This window comes from Boleophthalmus pectinirostris, unplaced genomic scaffold (genome assembly GCF_026225935.1).
Source record: "Boleophthalmus pectinirostris isolate CB_2022bp ecotype Guang Dong unplaced genomic scaffold, ASM2622593v1 HiC_scaffold_13, whole genome shotgun sequence".
NCBI lineage: Eukaryota > Metazoa > Chordata > Actinopteri > Gobiiformes > Gobiidae > Boleophthalmus > Boleophthalmus pectinirostris.
In genome coordinates, this window is record NW_026571036.1 from 21,532,799 (window position 1) to 21,550,792 (window position 17,994).

At 37.9% G+C, this 17,994-nt stretch overlaps 1 protein-coding gene across 1 annotated transcript; it reads right to left on the reverse strand.

Annotated features, from left to right (window-relative positions):
• Positions 1-229: 229 nt before the first annotated feature.
• Positions 230-13,052, reverse strand: slc35d3 (solute carrier family 35 member D3). The gene is made up of 4 exons (XM_020934125.2): positions 12,481-13,052; positions 10,270-10,480; positions 5,773-5,930; positions 230-4,210 (listed from the first exon to the last, which is right to left on the reverse strand). The coding sequence occupies exons 1-4, from the start codon at positions 12,703-12,705 to the stop codon at positions 3,515-3,517; spliced, it is 1,290 nt and encodes a 429-aa protein (XP_020789784.1). The 5' UTR covers positions 12,706-13,052; the 3' UTR covers positions 230-3,514.
• Positions 13,053-17,994: the final 4,942 nt, after the last annotated feature.

Sequence of the window (17,994 nt, forward strand, 5' to 3'; positions counted from 1 at the left end):
AGTGTGGATATTTTTTCAATAAATTATCCCAGACATAGCCATAAGTCATAATTTAAACTGTAATAAATGTGCATTATGTAACCTTTCTTGTTGATGGTACTTTGCTTGTTTCCACTGATATGCTCTCGCTTTCCTTTGAATGTTCCACAGCATGCATTACACTTATATATATATATCCATGGAAGCATGTGGCACCATTACCTGTAAGACCTGTGGTGAAGCAAGCCTGCTCACAATAAGAAATGTTTTTCAAGATAAACATAGACATGTTTAATGCAAAACTGTGGAACATTACAGGCAAATAAATACATCTCCACAGAGACAAGCACATTGCTTACCCCACACCAGAGAACTTACATAGTGCATTGTGTATACGTTGTTTCATACAAAGAAGTTCAATATATTTAGAGGGAAGTGTATCTTTCAGTTTTTCAGTTTTTTTGAAAATGCTTCAACTTCTAAAATTCAAGTTGAAATGTCACATTTTGCAAGTCAAATGACTTAAACTACTTAGTTTTTTAGCATCTGGGAAAGGAGCTGTTTGCATGATTCTCGCCCACAGTCAGGAACATGCAGAGAGAGGATTATTTCTTGTCTGATTAAATATTTTTGGAAGCAGATCTTTCTTAATGCTTCTAAAGGTCAAAACATGCTGCTTGTGATATGGCAGGTTTTGCATACATTTCCATCAAACATCACAGAACATCAGAACTGTCTTATGCAGTATTATGGACTCAGTATTGGATGTTTGTAATTAACTTTAATTTTCAACATAATGTAAGTGCCTATACATTCTCAAGCATTTCTTATGGTGTGTTTTACAGTTATAAAACCTAAGATTTGTAACTTAATTTTGGTACTGAGGAAAATAATTGGTACTAATTTAGACGGCACAATTAATTGAAACACTAGTTTTTCAAAACAGAATAGTAATTTATTATTACCTTTTCATACTGGTTCTGAGTAAGATGTAGTCCATTCTAAGATTTCAGATGTTTTCAGAAAATTTTATCTTATAAAATATTTATGTTTCATCATTATTCATAAGAGTAGTTTTAGTATTAAGTCCTATACATGAGAGAAAGAGAAGTGAGCTCACATATGATTTGTTTTTGCAGATGGATCTTGTCAGATCAGAGGTGATACTCTTAGCTGAAATAAGTGATGCAAACCATCTACCGTTATTTTTCAATTCTTCATTTTAGTGTCCTGACTCACCAGTCGGGGCCCTCTGACTTGAAAGATTATACAGATAATGGCAAATTCTGTATTTATGATGAAAAACACCCTTGGAATTGCTTACAGTAGTAGCGGCTCAGAAACAATAATTCCCTGATTTGAAACAACAAAACACACATTGAGTTCTCCCTGAAGAGTTTTCACACAACACTTATAAACATTTTAATGTATGCCCACTCCTGAAGTACTGCAAAGGTACTGCACAGGTACTGCACAAGGCTTATCTCCAACAAACAGACTCTCCACACACAAGGTATTTTTCAAGTTACACAAAAACAGGTCCACAGTGTGTTCTCTATTGGCTGTGATGATTAACATTAGAAAGTAGAGCTAGAGCAGCTTTTCTGTCCTTCCATAATATAGTGGCAATAGGGATTTTCCACTGAATAATCAGCTCTAAGTTTAACATATAACTGAGCTGAAACTGCAGACACTGCAATCTAATTGAAATGGGAATTAAAATTAGCATGGGCCTAATTGGTAAAGACTGAAATTATCTAAGTAATGTGTGTTAACAACAAAATATCATGTCTTTTTTTATGATTACAAACTCTTGAGGTCAAAATAGGTCTACCGTGTTTTGTCCGCATATAATTATAAAGCATGCATCAGGAGGTGCGTGGTAGCATGATAGTTTTTAGCTTAAAAATGACAGCAAAACTCCACTCTGGTCTCGTTAAGATGTAAAAAGTTATTTTAACCTCATCGCTGTGAATAATTAGGATGCATAATGTAAGCAAAGAATAACTGGACCACTGTAAACTCCTTAAAATGAATTAATTCTGTAAAAATCCGGTACAACCCCTTTAATGCTCTTTGATATGTTTAAATTGTGCACTGTGAACACATCACAGTTACACTTTTTCCCAACCCTAACCCAACTCAGCAACAATATAGAAAGCCATGTATATAATATGAACAAGGCACGCCCCACTGACATTCATGTAATCAGACAAAACATAAAACAAAAGAAATACGATAAAATGTATTGCACAAAGAAAATGTGGCTATCTTACAGTCTATATGTTTGATTTAACTACAGGCATTTTGAATCTGGAGCTGTCATTAAGATGGTTGTTAGTGCTGCAATAGAAATTACAATCAAATCGAAAGGCAATTTTTGAAAGGTTCAATTGAGTTGGGTAAAATAATGTCCTCAGTAAACAACATGAAGTATTTTTGTATATAAAACCAGCAAACTTTGTAGTTCAGATCTATTCTGAAAAGCTAAGGATACCAAAAAATCTTCAAAAGAAAAAAATAAAATAAAAAATCACACACGCATACATCTATATATTTTCCCAAAATTGATCTGTCCTTCTGGATTAGGGTGACCAGACATCATTTTTTACCCTGGTCAGTCCCAGATGTATCTAAAACTAGTGATTTGTCCCAGTTTTATACAAGAAATATCCCAGTTTTGACCAATGTGATACCCGCCAACAATAAAGTAAAGTTTAACTAAGATACAGAAACCCGTACATGATCATAAGGCAAAAACGCACTCAGTTGCACCAACAGGAGTCATTCTATTCTATAGTGACCCACAAGTGAGTCAAGAATGGACAATGTTACGTGGTTTTTCACAATTTTATTCACACCAACCATCCCAACCCATGTTTTTTTTTTAATTTTGAAAATCTGGTCACCCTATCCTGGATGTAAACTCTGATCTCTTGAAGCAGCCATCATCTATGTCTGTTTAATTTTTTAAGTTGACATTTTAGAGGGGATTGTATATTTTCCTTGGCAGCACTTAGGAATTCTTCTGGGCAAATTGTTTTTCTCTGTTTGAAAGGTACAAGCAGCCAGTGCCAAGAAATAACCCTAATGCCACTGTAAGCCTGTCTGTCCTCATTACCAAGGGCCTTTCTTCAAGACATCCTCCAATATCAACACAGAACACATTTGAACCACAGCCACAGTCACGGTTCACCTTAAAATGGATTTCTGTCTCTTTTTTTTTTGTCTTGGGAACAGAAATCTCCATAACCAGTGCATCGCTTCTAGTCTTAGCCACAATTTTCCTATAGTATCGGCACGTTTAGTTAGTCTATCCATGCTGCCATTTTGCAATCTTTCTTGGCAACATTCGGAGTTGAATACAGTGAAATTTAATAAGATAAAACAAGCATAATTTCTTCACTGTTTTCAAGGGGTCCATGTTGCTAGTTCTAGAAGTCCGTTTCAAGTTTTTTTCCAGTTATCGCATGTATCTTAGCCAGTACATGCTAAGCAGTACAAACAAATATTTGCGTCAGTTCCCCTGCTTGACTTATGGACTTTGCTGTTCCATGTTGTCAATGAGCGTGTCCTTTTTCATAAACTGCAAATTCTTTATGGATCTCCAAACTCCCAAGTAGCTATCGCTCGCCGATTGACCACTAGGGGGAGCGCTTTCTCTATGCAGATGTTCTCTTTGCATTTCTAGCATTTCCGTATCCGTCATAATGCTGGTATTCAAACCGCCTCCTTCCGCATCAGCAGTCAACACTTGGCCGTTAGCTAAGTCGTTAATCGCCACTTCCCCTTCCGCTTCTGTATTAGCTCCGGTAGCGTCGCCGTTTAGCTGGGGCTTCTCGCTATACGGCTCTCCGGGAAGTCCACCATCTTTGCCTTCGCCTTCCAAATCCTCGTAAGCGCTTTTTTTCTTAGTCTCGAAATATTTCACGACACAATAAGTTATGGAGCCCACCGTGTTGACTACCACACCTCCGATGAAAAGTCCGGTTGGCGCCACGTCGTTGAAAGCTAGCATGCCCACGGTGATGGTGGCGATGCTCTTGACCACGCCCACGAAGCTGGTGGTGACGGCGGAGTTGATGTAGGTGCAGTGCAGAGTGGTGAAGTTCATAGCGCAGCCGATGAAGATGCAGAGAATGAAGATGCAGGTGACGTGGGGGTCCTTCCAGCCCTCGTAGCTCCACATGTGAACCGCGTCCAGAGAGATGATGGCACAGACGAACAGCACCTAAAGGGACGCAAATAGTTCTGTTAAAGAAGACATATTGTGATTGTGTCGGCCATGTAGTTTCGGGTGACCAGATGTCCCTATTCACCGGGGACAGTCCCAGTTTGGAGCCCTGTGTTCCCTGTCCCAGATTTATCCAAAACCAGTGTTTTGTCCCGGTTTTATACAAGAAAAGCTAAAATACAGAAAACTGTGCTTGAAAATGTGCCAACATAAGTGCCTCAGATAATATACTGACCCACAAGTGAGTCGAGAACTGACAATGTTACGCGCTATTTTCACAGTTTTATTTATACCAACCATCCCAACACGGGTGTGTCCCAGTTCTGAATTTTGAAAATTTGGTCATTTTAATATAGTTATAATCTTGACCGGCCCTGGGGAAGACCAAGGACACACTGGAGGGACTTTGTCTCTCAGCTGGCCTGGGAACGCCTTCAGGTCCCCCTGGAGGAGCTGGAGGAAGTGTCCAGGGTGAAGGAAGTTTGGGAGTTCCTGCTTAGACTGCTGCCCACGCGACCCGGCCCCAGATAAGCGAAAGAAAATGGATGGCTAGATCGATGGATCTTGACACCTGGGGATCATTCTGTTATAATTTGCACATTTGCATTTTAAATCATAATACTCATCTAAAATGACTTAATAAAAACAAGTATGCTGACTTCAGCGTTAGAAAACTGCCCGATGGGAGCTGATGTTGCCGTAAACATCATCACAACAAAGAGCCATGAAGTTGTCGGCCCCTCCTATGGATAGGTGCAGATCACATTAACAAGTAGCAGCTTTTTCTTTTTTTTTCATTTGCAACAAAATGACTACATGATGCTGCAAAATCCTACATGTATCACCAATTAAGACAATAAAATTGGAGAGCGAAGTAAATACAGAGAAGTGGGGGTGTAAGGAAAAGAACTATAACATGGTAGAGTGCCCTGAAAAAGTAGATTCTGCATAATAGGTCTGCTTTAAATCAACATGTCTATAAGAAATATAGAACAATTTCAGGATACATTTGAAGCTGGATAAACTATCTTTCTCATCCAATAAAATAAATATATCTTAGAAAACATTTTCAGTGGGATGAGGTATGTCTGTTTGTGTTGCTACATGTATTTTTAAAGGGATAATTACTATGGCAACAGTCATAATTTTTTATCATTCTGAAACCCATGGGTAGAAGAAAATACACACATATGTAAATGCTTAAATACACTTATATAAGTACATACATGTATACAATGGGAATGCAGACGTGACATAAATGGAAAGCTTGAGTACAATTACAGTAAACTTCTCATATTAATGTTGCTATGCATGCTAATAATGTACCTTGAGCAATACAATTACCGGTCAGAGTAATCCTGTCTCAGTCATTAAAGGTTAATCTATGTAGAAATACAAGCAGCTGCAGACTGCATTTTAATTGCAATGCTTGCAAATCCTCATTGTCTTAGTGTGGATTTTGTAGAAACAAATTTGAATACTGCGTGACTATAGCATACACCTTTTGTGGGTATATTTACATGTCATTAACTTTAGAGTTTTTAAATATATGCACATACCGGCGACGCAGTGCAGGCGATGGCGTACTGCGCGGTCAGGGGTCCAAACTCACTCTCTATACTGGTCTTCTGGATCAGGACCAGGTACGAGGCGTGGATGATCACAGCCAACACCCCAGTGACATAACCAAACGGGTCCCCGGTCAGATCTCCAGCACCTGAACAGCAATAAAAGACTTAAACACATGCATCACCAGTCAAAGAAATCATAAATGCATTCAAGTGTGAGCATAAAACTTCAGATTTAGCTCCATCATGCGCTCAGATTTCTTACGCTACAGAAAACATTCTTCAAAACATCACTTGACTTGGCCTGGAGTTGTGTTTTGTTTCATTCACACACGTTTAACACACAAATCCTGCATATTTAGGCAAGTTCTTTTCTCAAATGCAAAACATTGTTCCACCTTGTGATGCCATGAGGGAAAACAGAAAGTGCTCCACTGTGTTTTTAAACTCCATACACTTCACTAAAGTCATTTGGATAATTTGCAGCCCTGGAATTGCCAGTCTCTACTGAACAAAAGGTAAAAGGTAGCTATTAACTAGAAAAAACTACCACAAAGGGTTACCCAAAAATGTGTGAATGAAACAAAACATGACTCTAAATGTTTTTTGAGGAGGCATCAACAATCTAGCATGACTAAAAGCTCACAGAATAAAATTTTCTGTAATATAGGACCTCTAAGAAATGTTTTTTGTCGCATTGCATATTACATTGCTGTTTTCTACCCTCTAAGAGTTAATTAACTAGTAGTAGTTAACTAGTTAGTGAAACATCGATTCTACAAGGAGTTTAGGTTGGCAGTTGCTGGCTGTAACAAGGTCTACTCGATCTAATTTCATAACTAAACCTTTATTTCCTCACTGACCACACACTCAAACTGAAGCCATCTTAACGTTTTTATTTATCCATTACAAAACAATCACCCAGCCTAACCTCCCCCCTCCATATCTCACATCTCCACAGCATTGGAACAAATAAAATTCTCACTTAACAATTTTACAACTTCCTTAGACTTGAAGTGTATCCTCAAATAACTTCCATCCATCTACTGCATGAAATGAAAACCATCCTCTGAGCCGTATCAGGATTATCTAAGCGTAAAATCATATTACTCTGTTTTGATTTTTGTTTATTTATTTGTTTATTGTTGGCGCCGTCTTCGAAAAACACATTATCCCAACATGATATCTTCTTCACATTCCGCTTGACTAATCCGAGGTGGCTTATAAAGAAGCAAATATTACATCCCCGGTACAGCAGAAAAGCGTGATTATTGGAAAAGATTAGCCATGATTAATCTGTCCATTAGTTTCATACTCAGCATATTTCACAGTTCACGTTTTGAGCCCCCGCAGCAGCTTGAGAAACACTGCAGAGATTGATTGGGAGGATGAATTATATGTACGTTTTTGTTTATGACTCGGAGATCATTAGTGTTAATGGAAAATAGGAACGCACTGCCAAGAAACTGTGATTAAAGTCAGTGCTAAATGAAGCAGAAATGGGGATGATGCACAGGAAAAAATACACAAGATACAGATTAAAATGTACATTACGGTTTGGTTAATGTTATAGGTGAATTGAAGACTCTCGAAGAGGGGTCATGCGAGTTAACGGTGCAGTTCTGAAGCTAACTGGCTAATGTCCAGAAGGCACAATAGCACACGGTTGTTGGAATAATTGCAATCTCCAATGGAAAAAAGGGAGATGATTGGGTTTAAAATGTACACAGATGCAGTAGTTTTTTATGTTTGTGTGTATAGGAAAGTTCACATTTAAAGCTGCATTATGTAACTTTTCAGGTGGAGGGTCAGATCTGCGAAGAGATGAGCTCGTTCACAGTAACAATGCATATTTTTGAGCAATGAGAAGACCTGCAATTGAATGATTTTTGCAATGTTAAGGACTCATATTACACTATTTTCTGATCTATGTTATAATGCCTATAATGTCTATAATGTTTCCTTATCAAAAACAGACCTGGAGTTGTGTTTTGTTTCATTCACACATGTTTAACCCACAAGCCCTTCTTCTCGCAAACAGAAAATACTCCATTCCACTTTCTGATGCATATGGTAATACAGGGAATGCTCCAGTGTGTTTTTAAACTACAGTATTTTTCGGACTACAAGTTGCATTTTTTTCATGGTTTGGGTGGCCCTATGACCACTATGACCACTTGGTGCAACTTATATATTACATATATTATTTTCACACTGACAGCCACGAGAGGGCGCTCTATGCTTGTGTGTCAGTATCTGCTACTCCTGTTACTCATGTACCACTGTCACTTGGCTCTACTGCGCATGTCTTCTGCAGAAAGAGCCTCTGTCCTGTCTGTATTATGTCAGTCGATCACACTATTATTTCTGTACCACTGAAAATTAAAAATTTAAACTTATAAAAACAATTGAGAAGACTGAACACAAATGCCTCCAAAAAGAAAATCACATTTTGCAGATTACAAGCTGCAAGTAGCGAAGTATGCAGCCGAAAACGGTAATTGAGCAGCATGGACTTCAGTGACAACCAAAACCATCCTGTCGGGATTCAGAAAGGCCAGAATAATTCTAACTGGAACTGATGCTGAGTTTGACAACAGCTACACAGAGGAGGAAGAGGCGTTCTGTTTACCTCTGGAGGTCTTGGAGTTGCTTAGAAGTGACACAGAGGATGAAGAATTCAATGGATTTAGTGATATGGAGCGAGATGGAGAGTTTGGTAAACTTGTTATATTGTTTGTGCTATAGTTACCTGAATAACTCTTAATTTGTCACGTTAACAGCCTGTTGTTCTCTATTATGTTGTTATTACTAAAACTTGCCTTTCTCCCAAAAAGTGTGACTTATAGTCTGGTGCGACTTATATGTTTTTTTCTTTTTCATTACACATTTTACGGCAAATATAGTACTTACACCTTAACTAAAAGCACATGGTTAATTTCAGCCCTGGAATTGCCAATCTTTGCTGAAAAAAAAGGTAAATGGTAGCTGTTAACTTGACAATTACCACTACATAATATCCTAAGGTGGAAGAGAGCACTTTGATCTTTGGAGATGTAGACAGACTAATAATAAAGGGTTACGCAAACATGTGAATGAAACAAAACACAACTACAGGTATGTTTTTGAGGAGTTAAAAACATTCTAACATGGCTTAAACCTCACAAGAGTAAATTTTCCCCTCATCAGAAAAGTTACATGGTGCATCTTTAAAGGGTGCCAGTGGATGTAATTGAATGTTCTTATTATAGCTGCCCAGTGAAATGATTTCCACAGATGTTTCTTACAGTGTTGCTTGGAAAGTAAAGTAAATGGATCCAAATGGACTTGGACTAGTGCCACAACAGAAACAAATGTCCCTTCAGGGCTAGAATAAGTGTTCAAATGCTGTAACAGAAATAGTGATTAATCATTAGACAAACGAAGATGCAATCTGCAATGTGACAGATATGGTACAAATACAAGAACAATCTACAAGAACAAGCTTCAAATGACTCACTTAAATGTGAAATCTCTAACACATTTACAGTTATATCACAAATAGACTTTCTGACGTAATACTATACTCACATGACGCATAATGAATTTTCAACTCATCATTTCATAAGAGCATTCAAGTCACGGGGAAATGCTTCTGACTTTTTATTATGCAGTTTTATGATGTGTGTTATAATAGTCAAAAACATACCTGAGGTTGTGTTTTGTTTCATTCACACATGTTTAACACAGAACATCTGCATATTGAGGTGTTTTTTTTTTTTTTTTCCTCAAACGTACACACTGTTCCACCTTGTGATGTCATGTGATAATACATGAAATGCTCCACTGTGTTTTTAAACTCCATAAGGTTTCATTAGAATCATTTGGATAATTTCAGCCAGGAATTTTCCAATCATTACTTAGCAAAAATTAAATGGTAGCTGTTAACTTGAAAACTATACAAGGTGGAACAGAGCATGTTGGGTGGAGCAGAGTGTTTTGAGCTTTGGAGATGTAGACAGACTAATAATAAAAGGTTCCTCAAACATGTGTGAATGAAATGAAACACAACTCCAGATATGTTTTTGAGGAAGTAACAACATTATAACATGGCTAAAAGCTAACAGAAGTCAATTTTATGTAATATAGGACCTTTAATCAAAAGTTGTCGTAAAGCAGAAAAAAACAAGCATGTTCAAAGTACCAATGGAAAACAAGCCCTTGTTGGAAAAATTATATACATACAGTATTAGGTCACCAGGATATACTGCCAGAATTACAAATAGAACTGAACATTAAAAATGTTACTGTAAAAGTGTGCAGTATTGTCTATTCCATGTTATAAACATAAGCAGTCAAGTAACAGAAATAGCTTTGAATAACTAAAATAAACCTGAACAAGAAGAACCTCCTGTAGCATCCTTGAAATCTCCAGCATAACGTCACCTGTTTATAAGCTTGGAGCTATAACAACAAATATAATTTTCATAATGCAAAAATTGTGTTTACCCGCCAGAGCAGCTCCCCCGGTGGTGATGAGCACAGCCACCACCACCCCTATGGACGGGATTCCATTTCGGAGCACGCAGACCCCTATGCTGAGCGTGAAGAGAGGCAGACAACGTTTGAACACCACATACATGGGCAGACTGAGCCCGCGCAGGGACCACAGTGTCAGGGTGGACTGGAGAGTGGACAGGATGCACACTGGAGCAAAATCCTACAAGAAGAAACAGACAATGTAAAGTTTAGAGTGATTAATGCTACTGAATTAGAGGCCTTATGTAACAGAAGGCTCCATGCACTAGTATGAACACATGAACTGGGTTTTAGATGATTTCATTTTCATATTACGCTTTTTTTCTCATCTAGTATGTTATAATATTGTTTTCTCATCAAAAACATTCCTGGAGTTGTGTTTTGTTTCATTCACACATGTTTAACACACAGACCCGACATATTTAAGCTGAGTTCTTCTCTCGAACTGAAAACACTCTAGTCCACCTTGTGATGTCATGTGTTAATACAGGAAGTGCTCCACTGTGTTTTTAAACTCCATACACCTTCACTAGAATCATTTGGATGACTCCAACCCTGGAATTTCCGATCTCTACTGACCAACAGGTAAAAGCTATAATAGCTGGTAACATGAAAACTGCTGTGTCATGACATTGCAAGTTGGAATGGTCTGTTTAATAATTTGTAGATTCTCATTTTCAATATTTTGTATGAAAATAAAACACAGTCAATATGAAAAATGTGGTGACTGTAACCCTGACTACAACATAGTCTTACAATAAAGTCTTTGCCCCAAAACTGATTCATGTAACAGTTGAAAACCACAAAATGTCAAATTTGACTCACATGCTTAGGTCACAAGTTACTGCCTTAAAAATTCGGAAATTCCGAAAAAATCGTTGTGGAGTGAAATTGTCCACCGCACGTATTTTCAAATATTGGCACATATGCTCATAAATTCCTGCTTTTCCTTTTCCCATAAACATAATGGAGCAAAGAGAAGCAGTCCGTCAACCTGTCAGCCGCTCAATTAGCCAATCACTCAAGACCTCACTCACTCAATCGACCAATCAGATGGCAGGACACTTCAGCTGATCACCACCAGTTGTGATCAGCAAGTCACATTTTCATCCATCAATATCTGTCATCATCTGAGAGCAGTGCACTAAAGGAGTCAAATATACTGCAGCTTTAGGCCTATAAAAACCTGAATTTATGCCACACTTCAGACGGGAGGGGATTACAAGCAGCTAATAATGCCTTTTAGGCTATTGTAAAATGACAAAACTGAGGGCAGTATTATAAGGCAATTAGGCACCAAATGGACTGAAACAAAATGGTTGAAAAGAATGTATTTTTGTGTATTTGAAAATAAATGTTAAAATAGCCTTATTGGCCTATATAAAGGGGCTAAAACTAAATAAACATATATATAGTAATATTTGATTATCGTGGCCTATTCTTGGCATTACAACAGATTTACCATGATTTCAAAGTCAAATTAAAACTCTGTTCAGCAGAGACCTGTAGAGAACTGTACTAAAAGTACTACAAAGCTGTAATTAGAGGGAGTTATGATAAAGTAAAAGAAGTATATCAGTCTATTAAAATGATAATCCTGAGTATCACTGTGGGATGTAAGTAAAGGCTCTAGTGAGGATCAGGCAACTTAAATAGTATGAGGTAAATTCACTTGTCACAGTTGGACAGTCTGCTCTCATTAACACCTTCAAATGCATATTTACACATTTTAGGTGTGGAAGTATTTTGCACATCAATTTGCTCAGGTCAATGCTACACAAGAGCAATTGCACTATTACAAATACACCATAAGACCAATTTGAAAACACTAATGGTGCACTGCGTAACTTTACTGGAGGAGGGTCCGCCACCTCCTCGTGTCAATTAACATATTGCGATGTTACTTTGGCAAGAATGATTCACCGTTTGGCTTCACACATCTTTTTCCATGGAGACTCCACCAGGTCAGACCTGTGGACAGGTGATCCTGTCACAATGAACTTTTCAAGGTATTTTTCATTACAAGCTCTTGTAATTGAACAAATGCAAGACGCAAAATAATAATGCCATACTGTGGAATATTGCGCGAAGCTTTAACATCACCTTGGTGAAAAGTAGGTGGCAGACTGTCCTCCAGAAAAGTTACATACTGCACCTTTAAGTTCACGTCTCTTAGCCTACCTTGCAGAGTTGGAAGGTGAACGGCGGAACGGAGATTTTCCCCGTTCTCCGGAGCACCGCGAGCGTAAACGCTGCGGTGCTGCTCGTGAGGCACTGGATGAGCGTCAGAAAGCCGAAGTGGTAGTTAGTGATGAGAAACTTCAGGAGGATGTTGAGTGAGCCCGAGAACACGCCATGTGCCACGGCCACCGAGATGCCCAACCACCGGGTCCGCAGTACGTCCATGGCGCGCTCTGATGCGGGTCCTCGTGTGAGTGTGAATGGAGAGGTTCACTCGTTCAAACCGAGGAGGGTTTGGATATTACGCACAGCTTTTGCGCACAGCTACACATGCATTTAGGTGAGCAAAAGTAGTTTCTGCGCAGGAGAAAAGGTTAAATGATTTATCATGTTTAGTTTGAGAAAATAAAAGTGGAAAAACAAAAAGCTTTCTTCATCCACAGCATAGTTCTTCCACAAAGGCGCACCAAACTAAACTTCTTTTCAGTACAATTAGCAAATCTCTGATTATGAAATCTCAATCAATAACTTTAGGGAATGAAGTCGCCCGGTTCCGCTGTGAGGTCCCGTACAAAGTGAGCGCTCTGAGAGAGCCGGGGCTCGTTGTGAAATATGACATTTTGCCGCAGCGACTATTGGCCCGAGAGAGAGAGAGAGAAGGCGGGGGAGAGGGGGTGGACCCGGGGATGTCGTGAGTGCTGAAATCCCGCGGTTTGGGGGGGTTTCTCTTCGCGTTAACTTTAGTTTAGTGTCATGAGCTATGGAGCTTTCATTGAGATGCAGAGGCGATCTTCCTAAAGGCAAAAACGTAGGTTACAAATACTGCAGTGCAAGCTATACAACATCAAACTTTCCAGGCAGGGGTTCAATAAACATGTACCCCACCTTATATATTATTATGTCTATTAGTTTGTCCCCAGGACTTGATGAGCCCCTGCTTATTAGACATAACCTATGTACCTGGGCACTCATCTCATTCTCTGCTTCTATTCGTTTGTTAAAATAAAAGCTGGAAGATGCTCATTCACACGATTCACCAAGCAAACATTCAGATCAGATAGTAAAAACAATATACAGCCAAGAGAGATTAACTAGTTCCCTGACCCCTGTAGAGGAGTGTATCCAGTTTTAATGTAGCGTTAATTGATTCCACTCGAGAAACTGATAAAGCTCTAATTTGTTTCTAAAGCCTGAGCAAAGATTAAATAAATGAGAGAATGAACTGATAAAGGATTAGGTGATAAAGTTTAAAGTCAGTTTACAAAAAGATGCCAGAAAAAATATAACAACGGAATCCTCAAAAGTAGGCCACTTTTGAGGATTCCTTTGTTATATTGTGTCCATATATGGTCATATATGTTTTTACCACATAACACTAAGTATGTAAGTAAGTAAATAAGTCCCCATAATCTCCTAGTCTCTGTTTAGTCAGAGGATCTACTGACCTGTCCCCATTATTCACTTTCACACAGTTTTAGTCGCTGAAAGTGGTTCTAAATGGATTTAAAATTAGCCTGCAATTACCACGTAAAACTGATGCACAAAAACTCAAGCAAACGGAATTTCATGAACAATTAAACTCAATTATTACCATAATTACGCAGAATTGTAACTACTATTTTCTAACCAAATCAATACAATTAAAATCCAAGTTATTTCTTTTGAGCATCATTAAAGTGTGAGTATGAATGCAAAATGCCTCACAACAAAGGAAGTGTTGTACATGTGTTACCAAAAGATTGTGACTTGAAAGAGAACTGCAAAAGATTCTTACAGTGCGAAAACTTTTGTCCAGTTGACAGAATTTAATTTTCTTCTTTGCTAGTTTATGGGAATTGTACCTAATTTTGTTATGAGTAATACAAAACAATTACTCTGATTATTTATGCATAAAATGTGCATTATGTAACTTCAGTTCACCTGCTTGTCTCCATGATGATGTTAGGGTCTGTCTGAAATGTTTCACAGTATGAGTTTAAACATATCTATCTAGCATTTATTCAGTTACAGGTGTTTTTAGTAACAATAACCAAAATATTGTGATATCATATCGTCAAAAGCCTCTCAGTAATATCGTGGGTCATCACAATATATCAAATCACAAGTTTCTTTGCTTAAGTTCATTGTTATGGTGCAGCAATAGCTAAAAAAAAAAACACAGGGAACTACATCGACCATGATCCTTTGCTCCATTTTGGTGCAATCTACATAAAGAAATAGCAGTGAGCTCTTCAATTTTAAATCTTAGATCTTTTAATTTAGTCTTGTCAACGCATTTTAAAAGGAAAAAGTAGCATATTCACAATTGTGTTTGACTCCACAAAATATCACAATAAATACCATACCGTGAGATGTGAAAATATATTGTGAAAATATCGTACCGTGAGATTTGGATATTGTTACATCCCTGCTAAAGACACTAAGAATGGAAGCTGGTGACCATCCACACATGAGAAAAGTTTGTGCACTTAAACTATATCAAAACTATGGCTGGGTATCATTAAGAAGTTACCGATATCATACATACCTCGATACATAGGCCACGATACAATTTATATTTTGAACAGTGCACTTTCACTACGGTACAAGATATTTCAAATCGATTCGATACGGTTCAATAAAAAAGGCTAAATCATGGCTGTGATACTAAAAGTCTTTGTTAAACCACTTCTTGGATGAAGTTCATATGAAACACACATTTTAATAATCAAAACTGTGAAACTATCAAATGTGTCGCATACACAAGTTTCCTTCTTCTACACAAGCAAAAAAACTGCAGCGCTGTAACAAAATAATTAAGTAAAATGCACCAAAAAATACTCTTGGTGATATATTGATACAGCAGCCCACGATATCGATACTGTATCATTACATTAAACGATACGATATTTGAATATTTTTGCACACCCCTAATAAAAACATGATTAATTTTCCACATTTTCTCTGATACCCTTTATGCTTTACAAACTGTATTTGGATTCATTCTTTTGCCTTACATTCTTCATAGAGATGTTAGTGTCTCTCCCAGCTGCACAAACGTCCTCAGACACTACCATATACATTTAAATTGAAATCCTTTGTTAGTGACTTGACCGTGGGGACACTAGGGACACAGCGCTGGCCGTATCGAGCCAAGAACATTAGCTTCCAATTAACACAGAAATTAAGAGTAGAAACACTGACGCATTCCACAAACGAATGAACACATTCCTTACGTACCACAGATTAGGATGAATAATTTCACATTTAAATGTAAGGATGAAGGAGTTGCTCTTATTACATTAAGGTACAAAGCAAGAGATATGTTGAAGGTTAGTTAGTTGTTACTAACATGCTCAGTAATTACTATATGAAGCCAAAGAAGAAAGGTAGCATAACAGGGACAGTTTAACTACTTTTCTTTAGTAATTTATGAACCTTTGAACGTGGTTTGTTTGTACTTCCCAGTGTTAGTGCCTATAAATATCTCTGAAACAGTGTTGATGATGGTAATAAACAAATGCACAGAGATGTCTCATGACCAGTTATGGACCAATCAGATCACTTTGTGCTGATGCTGACGATATCGCAAAGACCTCCAAGTGCGTCAGAGTAAATCTCAGCTGGAAAACCCGGTCTCCTTCACATTACATTACACTAGAGTATATTCAAAGCAGCCCACGTCCACAGCATGTTAACAAAAGTGTACACTCATATAATATAACACATATAATGGACAAAAGTGACTCCTGTGAGCTTTTAGAATGTGGTTAACTCCTAAAAACAGACCTGGAGTTGTGTGTTTGAGTAACCCTTTATTATTAATCTGCCTACATCTCACAAACTCACAATGGTCTGTTCCACCTTGTGATGTCATGAAGCAGTAGTTTTCAAGTGAGTTAAGGATGTGTTGAAAAAATAAAACACTTTAGGCATTTTTTAATGAGGAAACAATGTTATAACATAGATTAGAAAATAATGTAGCATAGGCGCTTTATATTAGTGGTGTCATGCGATTAAAAAAATTAAAAGATTAATTAAGTATGATCTGTAATTAAATAATCTAATTAATCTCTTTTTAATCTCACCTAAAAATTGCTGAGAAAAGCCTTCAATTTGAAGTATTTTCATTTAAATGCATTATTACATTATTGTGGCAGATCAAAAGACTGATATAGAACAAAAAAAAAAGTGACTTTATAAAGTCATTTATTGTTTAACAAACTTTAACAGATGCAGTCACTTACATTCCACAGTATCAGCATTATTATTACTATTACTAATCTGCAGTGTTGGGAAGGTTACTTTTAAAATGTATTCCCCTACAGATTACAGATTACATATCCCAAAATGTAGTTTGTAACGGAATCCATTCAATTACTTAAAGTGAGTAACGTAATTTGAATACTTTGGATTACTTGATATTTTCATGCTTTAAAAACTTTTAAGCTTTTAAAACTACATGAATGTAGCAACCGCATCCTGCAAATGTTGTTCTTGTTTGTTCTCTTCAAATTGTCTGTTGAGCCCAAGTCTCCATGAATAAGAAACTGTTTGCTGTAAAGTAGCAAAGACGAGGAAATCTGAACATAATAACTTTTGTCTACTTAAAGACAATAAAAAGTCCAGTCTTTCCTTAACCATATTAAAAATATTATTGATAGAGAAATGCTTTATATATGAGATCACTGGTTTTAGTCCTGGTTTTAGTCCTACTTTAGTCCTAGTTTAGTCCTGGAATGGGTTAGTCCTGGTTTTAGTCCTGGTGTTAGTCCTGGTGTTAGTTCTGGTTTAGTTCTGGTTTAGTCCTGGTTTAGTCCTGGTTTAGACCTGGTTTTAGTTCTGGTTTTAGTTCTGGTTTAGTCCTGGTTTAGTCCTGGTTTAGTCCTGGTTTAGACCTGGTTTAGACCTGGGTTTAGTTCTGGTTTTAGTCCTGGTTTAGTTCTGGTTTAGACCTGGTTTAGTCTTGGTTTAGTCCTGGTTTAGTCCTGGTTTAGTCTTGGTTTAGTCCTGGACTGGGTTAGTCCCGGTTTTAGTCTTGGTGTTAGTTCTGGTTTAGAGGCGCACAGGAGGAAGCGCGGTTTACGCAGCGTACGCGAGAAAATGTACACGGCTCACGGGAGGACAGCGGTGTCCGCGCAGTAACTACGGAAGGAAACGTGGTCCGCGCGTTCTCAGGTTAATGACGATGATGAAGGTGTGTGTTTGTGTTGTGTTTGTGTGTGTGTTGTGTTTGTGTGCGTGTCCCCTCATGTGGCAGGTCACTATAGGACAGTAGTGCAGACATCATGAGCCTATGCAGGTTGTTTTCACCAGTGACATTTAAGTTGTAGGCGATTTTATATTTGTTATTTTCTTTTATATTTCACGTCGGGAGAAGAATTTCCAAGACACGAATGTGTTTTTACCTGTGCACTGCTGACTCTGTTCTACTGGCTCTTCGACCTCGTCCATTGTGAGACTGACGCCGCCAACGTTAACATGACGTTTACATCGCTCTTACTGCGCGCGTTTTGTGTGGGTTTCCGGCAATGA